Raw genomic sequence first — 17618 nt, 5'->3', positions numbered from 1 at the left:
GATACTAAATAGTACTGGTCCCAGCAAAGACACTTGGGGGACACCACACATTACTAGTTTCTGCTTGGACATGGAGCCATTGACTAGACCTTTGGGTTTTATCATACAGCCAATTATTTCCATCAAGCCATATCTCTACAATTTAGAGGCAAGAAGGACTGTATCAAAGGCCTTACAGATGTCCAGATAGAATGATATCAGTAGCTCTTACCTTGTCCACTGATGTAGTTACTCCTTTGTAGAAGGTCACTACATTAGTCAGGCACTATTTGCCCTTGGTGAAGCCATGCTGGCTGTCTTCAATCACCTTCCTGTCTTCCACGTGTTTCAACATAACTTCCAGGATGGTTTGTTTATATAGGAAAAACATGGGAATGTAACTTGGTTATAAAATGATACTAATACTTGTGATACTTGTGAGCAGGCTTCACTGTTTTTAGAGCCAATATGACAATTTTGATGGCCATTGGTTTGCAATATTCTATCAGATCTTTATGGTGTGCTGGCAGTCAGAGATATAGCTCAAAAATATTCTCCAAAGTGGAATGGCCTTTCACCCACAGGAGCTGCTTGTCTTTGGACATTGTATTTCAGAAGATTAAGCCTCCTTGTATTTTTCCATGAACATGAAACAGTCCTTGCCTCTTCCTACAATAATGGTGACACAGAGATACTTTGATATTACAGGTTACGTAAGTCTACATTCAGAACATTCGGTGCACATTAACAGGTCTCATTTCCACTGACTCCTGTGATAATACTGCATATATTGTTAACTTCTACACAGGAACTACTAGCCAAAACAAAGTGTGAAAGGGCATGATGAATCCCTGCGCTGATAAATGAAGGATGGAGGATTGAGGAATACTAACAAGTTTTTAATATAAAATTTGCAAGTGAACTGAAAGCTAATTTTGACTTGTCTTTTAAATGCATTATGGTACTCACAATTTAATGACATGCCAAGATCCCTGGTTTGCATTTAATGGAACAAATCATTCTAGATGTTATACATCAAATTCCTTGGTGGAACTAAGGATTCAAATATTAAGTGTTTTTCCTACAAATAGGAGAAATACCAATGGAACAAAAGATACTAGAATCTAAGCAGTGTGAAATATTAAGCAAATCACAATGTAGAATTCCACAGGCAGCAATTTGCCGTCACCCTCAAAAACAATTCTTAAAATGATATCTTATTTTTCATCTGCAGGTCACCAAGCTGTAAAAATGTGTTTTTGTTTGTTTGTTTTTTTAACATGGAAATTGTGGCACAATGTATTAAAATAAAATGATTTGCCAATCAAGCTACAGGATAGAGAGAAAACCTGGTACTGAAATATATGTCTCTAAGTCCCATACTTAGGAAGTCATGCTCCTTCGTGCCTATTTACACCACTTCTCACTTTAGGAAGTAGATTTTGTTAATTCTATCAGATTCCAAATCTAGAAACTGTGAAAGCTACTCTTCAAGTTCTCCGATAGCGAAACAATCCCAAGAGGGAAATTAGCATACATAGTAGAACATCATTTGTCAGTATTATAGATAGGGATGTCCTTACATCTGGAGATAAATTTGTGATGAAAGGAAGGAACCTTTCTGAATGTGAATATGGCATCTTCAAGCTCAGTTTGTTTATATAAGATAGAAACAGATCCAGTATTTGTCTCATTCGATAGTACATGTTTATGTCAAATAAATCTAAGACTTTCATCAATTTAAAGTTCATTTTTACTTCATACTGAAAAAGAATTTATGTCATAAAGTGCTAGAGTAGGATTGGATTTTGTTCCTATTTTTTCAAGCTAGATTGATTTCTACCCTTCTTTGAGTAGATTTGCTGTTGCATAGACTTTATAATGCTGTTACAAGTATTGCAATCATTCATAGTAATGTAATAAACATTCTTTGGTAAATCTCAGGTAGCACTCCCAGTTCTCTTTCTGTCTCACTCTGACTAAATGCTTCATACTTACATCTGGAAATTTAGAGTTAATTGCTTTTATCATATGCCATAAGGAAAGTGGAAAAAATCAACCCTGGCAAACTGCAAGTCCCCATCAATAAGACATAAATCCTGAAGAAGCAATATTACCAGTCCCCTATCTTTCTCTCTGAGGGCTGTCAATGAAAACCTGTAAATGTAACTAAAAACTTTGGTAATTTAGACAGTTTTGATTTAGGTTTAAAGACAGAGGAGAATTTATGCAGATGCTTACTTGTCCACTTCTCTACACAGATAGATCTGCCTCCCTCCATTTGCATTTTGAACTTACTATCCAGAAGTGCATATGCAGGCTCTCTGTGTCAAAATTGAGATGATCAGAAGGAAAAAAATATCTTGCCATCATCAATAGTAGTTCCTCGTAATTATAATTGTCATTACTTGTTCAGGATTTCCCGTAAAGAAATAAACGCATGTAAATGCATGGTACAAAACATTAAACCCAGTGCTTTCAGAAATCACCTATCTTTACTGTGTTCACAATCTTCACACTTCATTGCTGATCAGCAGATTCAAAGACATCTTATACACCCTGGATTCTAGATTTACATGTGATATTCCCTTGTGTCATGATTGGTGGTAGACCTTTTTTTTTCTGCAAGGCAATGAAAGGCAAGGCAAGACTCATGTTTCAGTCCTCTGGAAATGATCTTTACACACATACTTTCTATACCAGTTAAGATGAGTTTAGAAATCCTATATTAATGTACAAGCTACAGAAATTCTTCCTGTGCAAAGTTTTAAGAGAATAATAACACAAAAACCTGTTATGAAGTAGATTTATACTGAGTAAGAAAACAGTGCTTCTCTGGTACTGTGACTCTGAGAATCCATATGAATCCCTGTCAAAAACTAGTCACCTTTTAGGCAAAATTTCTACTTTAAAGTATTTGTGTAATCTAACTTAAATTTGTGGAATTTTTGTGTGTTATCTCCCATACTCACACAGCAGATATCATATATGTCTTTTGCTTTTCAACTTGCTTCAAACTCTTTTCTCAACAGCGGTGGGGAATGATACAGAGACTAGAAAAAAAAAAAAAAAAGTAACTGGATGGCTGAGGAAAAAAAAATGAGCTTACTTTTGTCCTTATTTAAAACTATAGTAGCTCAGTATCTCATCCATTCCACAATATAATACAGTATTTGATAATGATAAAATATAGCATGGAATTTTGCAATGTGACCAACCCCGAATGCATGGCAGGAGACATTCAACATTTTTCCATTAGATTTGTCTTTATCTATCCTTGATGTTGTGATTTCATTAAGAGTAAATACCATTATCTAACTTTTAAATGAAGAGATGAAATGTTATGGAATATCTTTTTCCCTTTAACTCACGAGTTGCAAAAACAACTCATCCTGTTGTGAGTCACATCTGTATCAGATTATTATTGTTCTTATGAACAACTTGAATTTAAGAACTTGGAAACTTCTTTGGAATCACCAGAAGTGCAACGTATCTTATCTTACTTGAGCTATCAAGCAGTTAGGAATCAAGTCTGAGCTATCAATTTAGACTGAGAAAATTGTAGAGAAAAGCCTCTGGAGTATAATTCATCATGGTTAAAGAATCATTATGAATAATGAATCAGTAGACACAGGACTGTTATAAATGTTAGAGATGCTCTACCATGGTAACACTCAGAGTGTGAAGAAGATGACTTGGAGTTGGACATACAGTCAGGCAAAGGCATTCTGACCTTGCTCTGTGCTGTAAGGAACAAGTCTGGAGTAGGGGGAAAGTAAATCCATGTTAATATACAACACTGTCACATGTATCAGACCTAATCTAAACCATTAGACCTTTTATCAAAGTCATGGAATTATGTACAACTGACTTGTAAACCTCACCATTTTTCTCCTCACTGGTTCCAAATTCATTGTCATTTTCTTCTTTTTTTTGTTCTTAAGTCAACAATACTCACAGTTGCTGTGTTTCATAAGTACAGAGATATGATGCATGAGTATATATAAATAAAAGGTACAGGAGTATCTTTTCATAACCAAATGAAAGCAAAAGTTATTATCTTGTATAGAATAATGAGATAGTCTCCTAAACCTCATTTGACCAAAATAGGCTTATATACAATAATCTAAAGGTAAAACTTGGTGAACGGTTGGTGTTTATTTCTGGAAAGAGTCTGATGGAGAGAATTTCATGATTCTCCTCAACATTTTAATCCTACATAATTAGTCTGTAGTAATTAAAATATGTTTAACACAGTTGGAGGGCGTAAGGACAAAGGGTTCTGTTCTAATCTCATATGCACAGGCATGCAGAGATTTTAAGATATACTGTGATGTGAGCCTTTGAGTTCAAAGACACAACTCAGAATAGTGATGTATGGAAAAGATAAATAGTGTGGAAAGGAATTGAAATTACAGTAGAAAGTAAACTATTTCAAAAGAGCACATTAATTTGTACCAACCAAAAATAGAAAAAGTAACCAATGCAGTCTTATTTAATATACAGTTGAAAAATTAGGAGATCAGATTAACAGAAAAGATATTTTAAAATTCAGAAATGACTCTCTCATTTCCATCTCACCCTTTTTCTAAAAGAAATACATGCTTTATAGGTCCAAATACTTTTTTTTTTGTTGTTATTATTATTTAGGATGAAACTTGCTGACGGTGCGCTTGATCCCAAAGTCCATGTCACCAACAAAGATGTTAAATAGTGCCAGTCCCAACCCCTGAAGAACACCACTTGTCACTGATCGCCACTTAGGACACAGAGACGTTGACTGCAACTCTTTGAATGAGTCCTTCCAAACAATTCCTTACCCACCAAGTGGTCCATCCATCAAATCCATGTCTTACCAATTTAGAAAAAAAAAAAAAAAAAAAAAGGACATCATGCAGGACAGTGCTAAATGCTTTGCACAAGTCCAGGTACATGATGTCAGTTGCTCTTCCCGTATCCACCAATGCTGTAACCCCATTGTAGAAGGCCACTAGATTTGTCAGGCACAATCTGCCTTCCCTTAGTGAAGCCATGTTGGCTGTCACCAATCACCTCCTTATTTTCTATATGCCTTATAATAGTTTCCAGAAGGTTCTGCTCTATAATCTTGCCAGTCACAGAGGTGAGACTGACTGGCCTGTAGTTCCCTGGGTCTTCCTTTTTTCCCTTTTTATGTTTAGGGTTATGTTTGTTGTCTTCCAGTCAGTGCAAACTTCACTGGACTGCCATGACTTCTCAAATATGATGGATAGTGGCTTAGAAACTTCATCTGCTGTTTCCCTCAGGACCCATGGATGTATCTCATCAGGTCCCATGGACTTGTGGGTTTTCAGGTTCCTTAGCATGTCTTGAACCTGATCTTCTCCTGCACTGTGTTGTTCATCATTCTCCCAGTCCCTGCCTTTGCCTTCTGGGGCCTGGGCCTTTTGTTTGTTTGGTTGGTTTTTTTTGTTGTTGTTGTTTTTTGTGTTTTTTTTTTGTGTCTGACAAGGCTACAGCTCTTGTCAGTGAAGACTGAGACAAAAAAGTCTTTGAGTACCTCAGCTCCATATCCCAGGTGAACAGGTCTCCCATTTCCTTCCAGAGAGGGCCCACAATTTCCTTATTCTTTCCTTTTATCTCTGGGGTAACTACAGAAAAATCCTTTCTTATTGCCCTTGATGTCCCTGGTCAAATTTAATTAAGACAGGGCTTTGGCTTTCCTAACCTGATCCCTGGCTGCTCAGACAATTTCTCTGTATTCATCTCAGGCTAATATATTTTTCCTCCTGATAACATACTGCTGAAATTTAACTCTTATAATCTCTTCTAAATATAAATGCAAAACTATACCTTATGTTTTCTTCAGATTCAAAGTGAACAAACCCACAATGTAATGGCTATCAATTTACAAGTGACCTCTTTGAACTTTTATTTCAGCTCAGATTAATGAGAGGTTTAATGATGACACTTCTGAATTAGTTTTTTTTTTTGTTTTTTTGTTTTTTTTTGTTAGCAGTTCTAAGATTTACCAGCACTATTCTACTGAATAGTTTCTAAAAGTGAGGAGAACCTTCTCTTTGAACTCAACTGAAACTTGCATAAAGATACTTTTTGGAGTTAAATTTGAGCATTGTTATAATAAAAAACTAAGTAATATTCCCCAAAAATATCTGCTTAGTCCAAAATAAAAATGGGATATAACAATTATAAGACTTACCAATTATGCATATTATGTTGAACTCATATTAATGTTACAGTTACTTCTACTATTACTCTATTTTTTAAGGATGAACAATATGTGTATATGTTAGCTTTTATGCTAGATTTTATGAGTTTTCTACAACAGTCACTTTTATTATTTCATGTCCTTACTCAGATATATTTCCTTCTTTCATTTCACTCTCACATGAGTCACAAAGGAGGAATAGGTATAGATATATTTTTATTTCAGACCTAAAATTCATACCTCACTTGTGAGTTATGCAAGGAAGATAAGAAGCTTCATTAAACAAGTTGTCTGTGAATAGTGATTTGCAGTTTGGGAGTAATTTCATTTGAAATCATTAAATGTACACAGCTAAAATAATTTTATTTCTTTGAAAAACTCCACTTACTATCTTACACTGATGAAGACAATAGACATTTATTTTTTTAAATACACTTCTTAATTACCTAGAGAACGTCATTTGCTCTGTATTTGCATGTTATACACACTTTCTGTAGTATACAGTAAAGAAAATTTCAAAAAATAGAAATAAACACAATTTAAAGGGAATTTTCTAAATACATGAATCAAATGAGTTACCTCTTTGTAGCTAAATGAGACAACAATCATGGTTTATAATGTCCTCATTGTTTCTTGGAAAGATACAACATGGAAAATTACATTTATCAGTTCTATTCAGCTAAATCTGTTTCCTTCCAAGATAATAGAGTAAATGTTTGGTTTTTTGTTTGTTTGTTTGGTTGGTTGTTTTTTTTTTTGTTGTTTGGTTGGTTGTTTGGTTGTTTTTGAGCCTTACTGCAAGAAAGGTGAAAGAAAAAGTAAGTGAATATGGGCAACACACATGGCAACATTAGAGTGTACCTGTCAAATAGAGTGTACCTGCCCACTTATGTCATTTATAAAACTGAGTAACTGAGAAGTATTGCACTGTACAAGTACAATGTATTTCTACTGTGGACTGGTGTTGTGATCAGTAATGACTAGCTAAACACTTACCTGGCTAGAGTTGCTGTTTTGCAGCCAGTATTCATGACATAATTATATATAGAAAGAGGACAAGCATGTAAGTAATTTACATTTAAATCTGAACCCAAAACAACAGAGCTATGAAATCTCTATAAAATCCTTCAAAAAAAAAAAAAAAAAAAAAAAAAAAAGAGCGTAAATTAGAGTTTCAAATTGAAGTGTGGAATTAGAGCTAAAATATGCTAGCTAATAAATGGGAAAAAAATAAATTAATGTTGTTTCTTGTGCTACTTCCAACATATATAAATAACTATCAAAGTATAGCAAATCAAAATATCTTGCTAAGGAAGTAACAGGAATATTATAAGTGACAAGGGTAAAGACAGTTGGTTTTATTAGTGTACCACAGACAGAAATATCCTATTTGTTCTTAGTATGTAGAACGGAAAAGTATGAAGTACTTATGTCAGATAAAAATAATTTAAAAAAAATAAATTAATGTTCTAATTGAAATTGCCATAAAACAACTTCTGAAAAGTTCTATAAAGCAAACTTTATAGATTATACCCAAATGTGCTACACAGAAGAGTCCTCAAGCCAAACAGGACACCAAATTTTGAAACTAGCTTGTAAGAAAGTATTTTCAGATTAATAATGCATGCTACCAAGCAACTGTGGTGATAGAATAGAAAAGAGAATACAAGAGACCTCATATGATCCACACATATCTATAAAAAGACATAAATTAATAGAGTACTGAAGAAAAAGAGATCAGTCTGTTTCTTTTACTAAGAAAAAAAAAAAAAACAAAAAAAACTTCATTTCCATACATTATCTATTCTATGGTTCTATGGTGAAGAGACCATTTCACAAGAATAGAAAGGTACTTTAGGGATTAAGTGTCAGAGTCTCAGAGATGAATCCACACTCATTCAAAATAAATTATCTTTTGTCAGGTTAAATAATCAAGCTATCAACAAACTGATAAGGAAAAAAATGATTCTCTATTTCTGAAATATCCCAATAAACAATGGATACCACTGCAGAGATTGTATATTAGTCAATACAAAAGTTTTGTGCTTAATGAGATTCAATGATTTGTGACATTCAGAAAATACTAACTTCTGAGCTCCAATTACTATTTCCCAAATCTCTTTAAAGCTCTTGAATTTGGAAGTGTTTGGCTGAAAGCTTAAGCCCAGGCTCAATTACTCACAACCTTTTTTTTTTTTCTGGCTGAATGATAGCTACAGCCTTATACATTGGTAGTTGCCATGTCTGTATTTGTTGTGTCTCAACAAAAGGACACCCTTAAATAATGTGAAAGGTGTTGTTGCTTTGTTTTGTTTTGTTTTGTTTTGTTTTGTTTTTACCTGCAGCTTCATACAGCTCCAGAAAATTCCATCAGTGGAATCCAGCAAATGATGGTAGAAATGAATAGATAATTTAAATTTCAATCTCTGCTATGAACTGCATATCCCCATCTTCCACAAAATCCAACTGTGTTTACATCTAAGTTTAGATTTGATAGCAATTAAAATAAATCCAAAATATTTTAATGAGAAAAAATCAGCATGTAACAATTGATTTTCCTTTTATGATGTCCTCCTAGCTTCTTTTAGAATACCTGAAGTAGTCTCATTCTCAGCTCAAAATCAAACGAGTACATTTTTATTCCTTTACTTTTTTTTATTTCCTTCCTATCTAATGCCATATTTAGAGAAATGTAAAACTATAGAATAAAAATCTTGTAAAATGACTGATGAGTGTTTGAGCTAAAAATAAAGTTGAATTAGTATAAACACTATCTAGTCTCTAATCCGTTTCTTCTCTAATCCGTTTCTTCCCTCAGTATGAATGTAAATGACACATCTGAGCTTTCCCCTAGATCTCTGTTGAATAGCAAAATACAGTGATAAACACTTCTATTCCAGAGAACAGGTGTGCAATGCAGTCATTAAGAAGTGGTAGTGACATGAGTACATACTTATTGCCCAAACAATTTTGTAACTTAAAGAATATTGCAAAAGTAAAGGTCCCCAAGACTTCGGTCACTTCATTTTAGCTAAAGAACAATGTTATTGAAATCCCCCATCTAATTGAATGTGTCACTTACTGATCTCCTGGACTGGAGGTTTATGGCAGAAAAACAAACAAACAAACAAACAAACAAAAACAACAACAGCAACAACAACAACAGCAACAACAACAGAAGTGGTGGAATTTTCTCATTTCATCCAGGTTTTTAAGTTATTTTCTTTTACCTATAGAATGAACATAATCAGGAGTAAAACAGAGCACTGAAGATGCATGAAGAGCATTTCAAGTGATTTGCTTGATCTCGATAAAATCTTGGCCTCCCTTGTAGGTGAAAGAGACATATTCTATGCAATGACCCATTTATTAAAGATTCCCTGCAGAAAGCAAGCTATACCAAGCATTAAATGAACCTTAATTGTAATTATATTTTATTGCTCCTTGGATTATTAAATGTTTAAACTTGTTTAAACTATGAGATAACAGAATCTATGTTCTCAGTAGTGAAAGGGTAGTAACAGTAATTTTACTAAACATTTCAGCCCTGTTCCAACAATCTCTTGGAGGAAAGTTAATGGTCACAATCCAAGTAAAGCCCGCCTGAGAAAATCTCAAGCTGTGCTTGAAATACCTAATGTGCAGCTAGAGGATGCGGGGATGTATGAATGTAAAGCTGAAAACTCACGTGGAAGGAATGTCTTCAGAGGGCAACTTCAAGTGTACAGTAAGTATAATTGCACACGGTATTGTCCATCAATGCTTTGTCCATACTCAAGGCTTTAACGATATATGAAGGATGCTAGAAATTAAATATCTATAATATCCACTAGAAATTAAAGATATATAAAATAAATATGAAATAAAATCTTTATTTAATTAAGATATATATTTTTGTTCCTCAGTAATGCACTAAAGTCTGGAATGGGAATGAAGCTGTCTCACACAAAACCTGGCTTAAATAGCATTTCATGTTTCCTGATGTTTAGGGTTGCATTTTATTTTGTTTGTTTGTGAAGAGAATTCTTGTAATTTTAGAGGTCTTTATTTTTCTCCTGATATAATACATAATATGTAATATATAAATTAATATATAAATATATATATACTCACTCACATTAACCATAATGCATATGTCAGAAAATCAGTTTTAGAAATACCTTAGTATTTTTCTCTTACTTTTATTAAGGATACATACTTGCCATGCCTGGGTGCAGAGTTTTGCCAAAGTCATTGTACAGGAATCAGAATAGGAGAAGCAATTCTCTTTTTGTAAATAAAAGCTCTCAGTCTGGGGATGCACAATTTATGTAGCCTTCCTAGATTTTTTTTTTTTTTTGAGTCAAAAAATTCAACCATATTGATATGTTGTTGGAAAAAAAAAAAAAAAAAAAAAAAAAAGACCCCGAATTAAGAATATTTGATAAAAGTAATTCATTAATTCATTTTTATATAATGTCATTGATACACCCTAGAGGCCAGAAACAAAAGCCTATACAAAACATGACTTATTGATTAATTGCAGCTCAAATATTTCACTTTAGTCCCTCCTATTTCTTGTTATCAGTCCATGAATCCTACAACCTTAAGTACTTAGCAGGAGCAGTCTATTGCAGGAGATCATGCAACAAATCTTTCAGACTCTGAGTTGTATTTGGTCTTCAAATATTGCAGTCAGTGTTATTCAAACTTCATTACTTGAGACTGTTCCTCAGGCTAATAGATACCTTTAAGTCTATCCTGTTAATTAATTTTATTTTTATTTTCTGGATTTCAGACAACTGTTATTAGTGCTTTCTCCCCATTGCTCACTGTATATAGTTCTCTGTCTTTTTTTCCACACTTTCATCAAATAATCATAGATTGTCACCATATGTTTAGTTATTTTTCATATAAGTCAATATTTCCAGGTCCATAATCAAATTTGCTGTCTCCTCCAACTTTCAAATGTCTTTATCTTAGCTCCTCAGTTTTCAGTGAGTGTCAGCATATAGCTGGATGATGTTCCTCTCCTTCCTTTTCCTTCTTATCCATCTGGAGCCAAGGGCAGGTTTTTGCCTTCTACTGTGTATAGGAAAAAATATGTGATAGCAAAGGTGGTGGTTTGCACCTTTCCTTTTGGACATGCCACCCATACTGCACTTGAATAAAAGTATTTTACTAAAGAGAGAAAGAGAGAACGAGAGAGAGAATGAGAGAGAAAGAGAATGAGAACAAGAAAGAGAGAAAGAGAGAAAACTCAAAGCCTCAGGAACTATTTTATGCCTTCCACTGTGCCAATTCCACAGTGATATTTCTCCATTATTACTAATTCCTACTGTTTTTTACTTCTACAAAAGTATGACAAATTCTGTTACAGTCATGGATGCCAAAGAATTTAGCAACATGTTTGGTCTTTTTCCTTAATATTTCTTAAAATATCAGAAATTCCAAAGATTATAATACATACCCCAGCTCATACAGTTGCTATCTCTTCTCTAGAGTTGTGAAACTAACAAAATAAATAAATAAATAAATAAATAAAATAACCAAAGCTTTCTGTAATAGAGATACAATTATCTTTACCTCTTTCTTTTGAAATAAAATAAAAGAAAAAAATACCTTTTCAGGAGAGAAATTAAGCTGTTGGAAAATTAAATTGCTTCCTCAAGAGCAGCCTTCAGACCTGTGCAGAGCCATAAGCAGAACTCATATCACAGCACACATGATCTCATGTTCCACCTAACTCTACCTCTCTTATTAGCCAGGATACATTTTCATTTTCAGTAGTAGTAAAGATGCTATTCAAATGTAGAAGAGAAGAAAACATTCTTTTTGTCAGCTTTGTTCCATTCTGTTTAGATAGAAATAAGAATTTTTAGTTCTCTGCCATTGTATGGTTGTCAAAAATAATATTGTTTTCAATCTGACTTTACGGATAACACACAGTTTGTGTTAATTGACTTTTTTTTTTCTTTTTTTCCATATCAGACCAAATGCTTGTACATTAAATAAAGGAGGTTCATTTCAGATTGTCTAAATCCTTTGATTAACAGCTGCATCAGACTATCATAGTGCTACATTTCTAAATGTAGCAGTCTATTACTATCTTTTAGTAATGGGTAAATTCTGAAGGTTAATTCAGAACCACATCCAAATCAACGTTTCACCTACATTAGCAGGGAGGAAGGTCAGAGCAGGTGACAAGGGACTTTCAAGTGGAGGAGAACGGCAGTGACCTCCAGCCCAGAAAAACAAGAAGTGCAAACTGTTAATAGCTCCTTACAAGTATCTTGGCCTCAAGATAAAGTATTCCCCAGTGAGCCTCTCACATTCAGACTGCTCCTGAAGACATTAGTTCCTCATTGGCCTAAAATCCCCAACTTCCTTTTCCAGGGATGTAAGAGAGTTTGGGTAAGAAGGTTCTTAACAGCACAAAGTTTAGCCAAGTGTTACTTTACAAAATTCTCAGCTTCCTTTGGTGAGAGCTGATATAGCAGGATACAGGGGCAGCATTTGCTGATGTATTTCTTATTCATAACAACAGTCAACATGAATTATTTATCTTAAAGCTCATTGTCTTTTCACTGACATCTTATTCCTCCAGGAGACAAGGATTATTTTGGCTCAGAAATTCAGATGTAGGCCGTCATTCCTTACCAGGGGTTTCTTGTAAAATTTCAGAGCAGATTGTAGTACCAGCTGTGTCATACTGTGGTTTTACAATCTGCATATCTCTGTAGGAACTCAGTTGCTGTCTGTTTGAATCTTCATTTCATCAGTTGCATCTAATCTGGGTCATCACAAGTTATTTTGGAGAAAGACCAGGGCCCCAAGTCTGCCTGTCTCCTCAGATTTAATCAGAAGTTGCTGATTTATCAATCATTTCTTTCCTGATGCTGCAATCCAGGTATAACATAACTGCCTGACTCAAATGACACTTTGAATGTTGTGCAGAAAGTGGTATTTCAGAATTTGACAATTTCAGATTGTTGTAGTCTCAACACTTGGTTGAAATTCAGCTGTAAAAGTGGCATAGTTATTAAAAATATAATTTTGATGATGCGAGACATCTTCATATATTTGACTGCAACCTATTTTGAGAGGTGTGTTTTTCCCCAAGCTCATCCTGTAGCTTACAAGAAATTATATTCAAGCTGAAAATGATTAATAGAAAAGAGCACAAAAATTTGGGTGGAGAAACTGGGCATTAACCATTTGCAGTCACAGCTTCTCCACAAACTCTACCAGGACTACCAGGATGTTCCCAATGGCAACTTCTGCTCTGTGCAATTCCTCCTGCTCTTTTCTCACTCTGAAAATGATGGGTTTGCTTCTGTATTACCTACTCACTAGTGCCAGTTCAGCAGAGGGTGGTGATGTGAACCAGAGAATGAAAACATTTTTCTTGCCATTTTTCTTTCAGCTGGCTCAGTTACCTGATCCTGCTCACAGCAGCAACCCATGAACAGCTCTGCTGACACAGCAGGATGGGAGGTCTGCCATAACGTGGCAGTTGAACAAGCAGCTGAGGGCAGGAATATTCTGAAATGCAGTGTAGTAGGCAAACCAGATTTTTAACACCATTTTAATCACTTCCTCATAAAAATTGTATGGAGTAAAATCCACCAGGGTCACTGCAGGTTAGCCCCAGAAAAATAGAGTAAAACCGGCTAAAAAGGATAAGATTGCTGATTGCATCTTCAGCTGAAATCTGTTATCTTTGATTTCTCACTGTGATAGCTACCTATTCTTCTCATACTTTATACTTTTCAATTGGCCTCATGTTCAGAAAAATAATTTATTTCACCCTGAATGCATTTACTCATTCACACTTTAGGACACTATCTGAAGTCATTTGTCTATGCAAAATTTTCTCATAAGTTTTCTTTCAGCCAAAAATTTGCTAAATTATTCCAGAAAGTGGTTCCACAGAGGATACAAAAACTGGCCTGTAAACTTGCTGTTTTGTTGCCAATGCGTTTTTGTAAAACATTTTGGCATCCTTGAATAAAAAGCTACAGAAATTAATAAAATAAATCAGGGGATGGACAGTGATTTTAAAATCTTGGCAGGACTATAGAAAGTTATGGTAAAGTATCTATGAAGTTTAATGAATCCTTCTATTCTTACATTCACTCCCAAAACTTCATTGGACAGATAAATACTGGCAAATGCTCATTTTTTTTCCATGATGAATATTGTATATATATACACGCAAAAATATATATATATACACATACATCTACATATGTATATACATATACATACATCTATATCATATAAATATAATATTAATTCCAAAAATAAATATAAATCAATATAAATAAAAAGTTAATTTCAAAATCTGTTTAAATACAATTTATATTTTCTTATTAAAATTAAGTTCAATTATGGAATGAAATTTTCTTTGCCCACATGTATATCAGGATTATGTTTAAAAGTTGCTTTGTTTTTTTTTTTTTTTAAATAAAATTAAAATCATACATTGAGTTAGAAGTTGCAAATCCAGTTAAACATTTGTTTCTTATTATTGACAAGGTTTAAGAACAAATGTTATGATATTATGGAGAGGCTCTTGCTAATAACTAGAAAGGGAACTGTTTTCCTGTAGCAAAGTAGGAAGAGAAACATAAAGAAACAAAGAGCAGAAAGGAAGCCAAAAATTTGGCTTAATCATGCACTTAGTTGTTTTCATTCTACCTACCGCTTTACCATCTTGTTCAAAATTTCTTTTGCTTCACTCAAAAAGGTAAAAATCCAAGTCATTGCCTTTGCTGATGGCAAGATTGAAAATTTTGAATCCAAAGACCACTTAGACTATGAGGAGAAAATTTAAGGTAGAAATACTCCATATAATGAAAAAAAAAAAAAAAATGTTAATACCTACTGATCATATCACTATGATTTGAAATTTTGTGGTTATAGAGGAAAAACTGTGCCATTATACTTTCATGACAGTCACAGCCAGGGGGAAGGGAATGGCAGCTGTGTACCAATAAGAACACCTCTGCAGCCAGACTTGGTGAGGCAGTTTTGTTTCAGTGAAATCAGGTTACTTCTTAATTAAGTAATGCTTTGGTTCATTGTGAGATCAAATTCAATATAGAAAAATGAGACCATATATGCTTTGGATCACACAGTAGAAGTTTCAGAAAAGCAAAAAGAACATTTTAGTGCCTCTTTGAAACTGCATATCTTTAAGGCACCACTGTCTATCTTTTACAATTTTTAACTACATATTAAACTGTCACACTTGCCAAAATCATACTAGCATATTAATTTTCAAAGGAAGCAAGTGCTTCTCAGCATGCTTTTTTTGTGCATACCAATACACTACAGAAGAAAACAACAGAAACAACTAAACAATGCAATTGAATTATATTTTTAGGAAAATTAGTAGACAAGTGACTACAGGCACTCGCACTAACTTCTTCAAAATATTACATGAGATTTTTTGATTAACATAAGAATCAAGTGATTCAGTGTAGAGGAGTACATGCCATGCATTGCCTTAGCTGTAATAAGAATGTCAGAGCAGCTGTTTTCGGTCTTGGTGTAGGAGTTAAGTTGGGTCTATCTTGTCTCTGTTTTCCTCCACTGAAAGGGAAATAAGTGATTCCTTTTTATGATACATATCCAGTTTCTGACAACCGTCTGGCCAGGGACTGTACTGCAGATTATTTTCTGTTTAGGAATGATAGACAACTCATTCACTACTTTTATCGTGCATGCACAAGATGTAAGCTAGAAGCAGTTAGTCACCTGTCATGCATCCTCATACCTACTCACATCTTTGATTGGTGATCTGTCAATTGGCAGCTAGATTCAAAGATTTACTTTTAAACTTGGTTCCCCATGTTTAAGCATGTTATCAATTATCCGATGTTTGAAGTAGAGATTGTGTTTTGACAGAACTAGATTTCTTTCTACTCATTTGAAACAGAAGAATTTTATATTCCTTTAGAAATGAAGGTCATTAGCTATTTATTCTCTACCATTTAAAATATATATATTTAGTATAAATACATTAATTAAATTAATATATTATCTTCTTTGCTAGAGAAATTGGTATTGCTACAATACGAAAACCAAAAACTGGACTTCTAAGCATATATATTTTTACTGAATATATATGTTTAGAATATATATATGATTATATATATATGAATATATATGCTTATATATGAATACTCAGTTCTTCACTGAGTCTTAGTAAGTTTTCCAAATGATAAGATCCTACATGTAACTGTCTGACTGCTGCTTTAAAAATTTGCATTTCTGCAAAAAGTATTCCCTGCTTTTTTGTTTTTTTTTTAGCAGGTTATTACATGAAATCTGGGTATTAATGATCATATATACAACTATCAACTGTCTACCTTTAAAAAAAAAAAAAGAGAGAGAGACACTTTAACATTGACTTGTTATGTAATTTATGTTAATGATGAGTGCTGGAAATCTCATGGGTTCTGTGCTTAAAAGCATTAAAAATATTTTCTCACTTGAAATACTAATTAATGCCAAAAAAAACTTTAATAAAAATATGTGCAAATGCCTTACTAAATGCCCAGTCATTCTTAGCTGAATAAACAATGATTTCCTAGTAAAATGAGAGAACTATGAAACTCAGAGTCTGCAATGATTGACTTCTTTATTGAAATTTAAATAGCTTAAGTATTGCAATGTTACTAAATATTCTATTGTGACTCCCAAGCAAATGTTCTTAAATCCAGTAATAATATTTTAATATATAGTGCTGTAATTTAATCCTTTGGATTTTATTAAATTGGGCAGATTTTCTATTCCTGATCATGATACTGCTAACTGTCTGATGACATTACAGCATTTCCTTTAAAGTTAAGAAATTTCATAAATTTTATTACTTTCTCTTTTTGTTTTGGTTGTTTGTTTAACAATGTTCCTTTTTTTATAGTAAGCTAGGCTTTGTAAAGGCCACAATTCAATCTGTTTAATTGATTAGGTCTTTGCATATATGCTAGAAACTTAACAGTTCATATGCTATGTACATACCATGGTATATTTTTCTTGCAGCCTACCCACATTGGGTGGAGAAACTTAATGATACTCAATTAGATAGTGGGGATCCACTCCGATGGGAATGTAAAGCCACTGGAAAGCCAAGGCCCACATATCGTTGGCTGAAAAATGGAGTTCCACTCTGGCCACAGGTACATTAGATGAGGAATCACCAGTATGTCACATTTTTCTCTTTTAATACAGATAAAGTCAATTAAAGAAGGTACTGAAAAGTACTTTCAGAAATGAGAGTTTTCTGTATTAGTTTCTGAAGTATAATTTTAGAGACAGGTTCTCAATATCTGTCCCCTCTGAATCATCTCAAGCAATGTTGAGTTTCATTCATTAGTAATTCTCTCTAGTTCAGAAATATTTTGGAAACAAAATCTTCTGAGTTGTGTTTGCAATAGCACTG

At 33.7% G+C, this 17618-nt stretch overlaps 1 protein-coding gene across 4 annotated transcripts in view; it reads left to right on the top strand.

The window, feature by feature from the left end:
• CNTN5 (contactin 5) overlaps positions 1 to 17618 on the top strand; it is a 698727-nt gene that overhangs the window by 544306 nt on the left and 136803 nt on the right. For all 4 annotated transcript variants that reach the window (XM_038176391.2, XM_072032765.1, XM_072032763.1 and 1 more), the window contains 2 exons: positions 9733 to 9914; positions 17219 to 17355. In XM_038176391.2, coding sequence (XP_038032319.2) covers positions 9733 to 9914; positions 17219 to 17355 — 319 coding nt within the window. The remainder of the gene's footprint in view (positions 1 to 9732; positions 9915 to 17218; positions 17356 to 17618) is intronic.

This window comes from Anas platyrhynchos, chromosome 1 (genome assembly GCF_047663525.1).
Source record: "Anas platyrhynchos isolate ZD024472 breed Pekin duck chromosome 1, IASCAAS_PekinDuck_T2T, whole genome shotgun sequence".
In the NCBI taxonomy this organism is placed as follows: Eukaryota; Metazoa; Chordata; class Aves; order Anseriformes; family Anatidae; genus Anas; species Anas platyrhynchos.
This window is presented reverse-complemented; position numbering and strand designations above follow the sequence as displayed.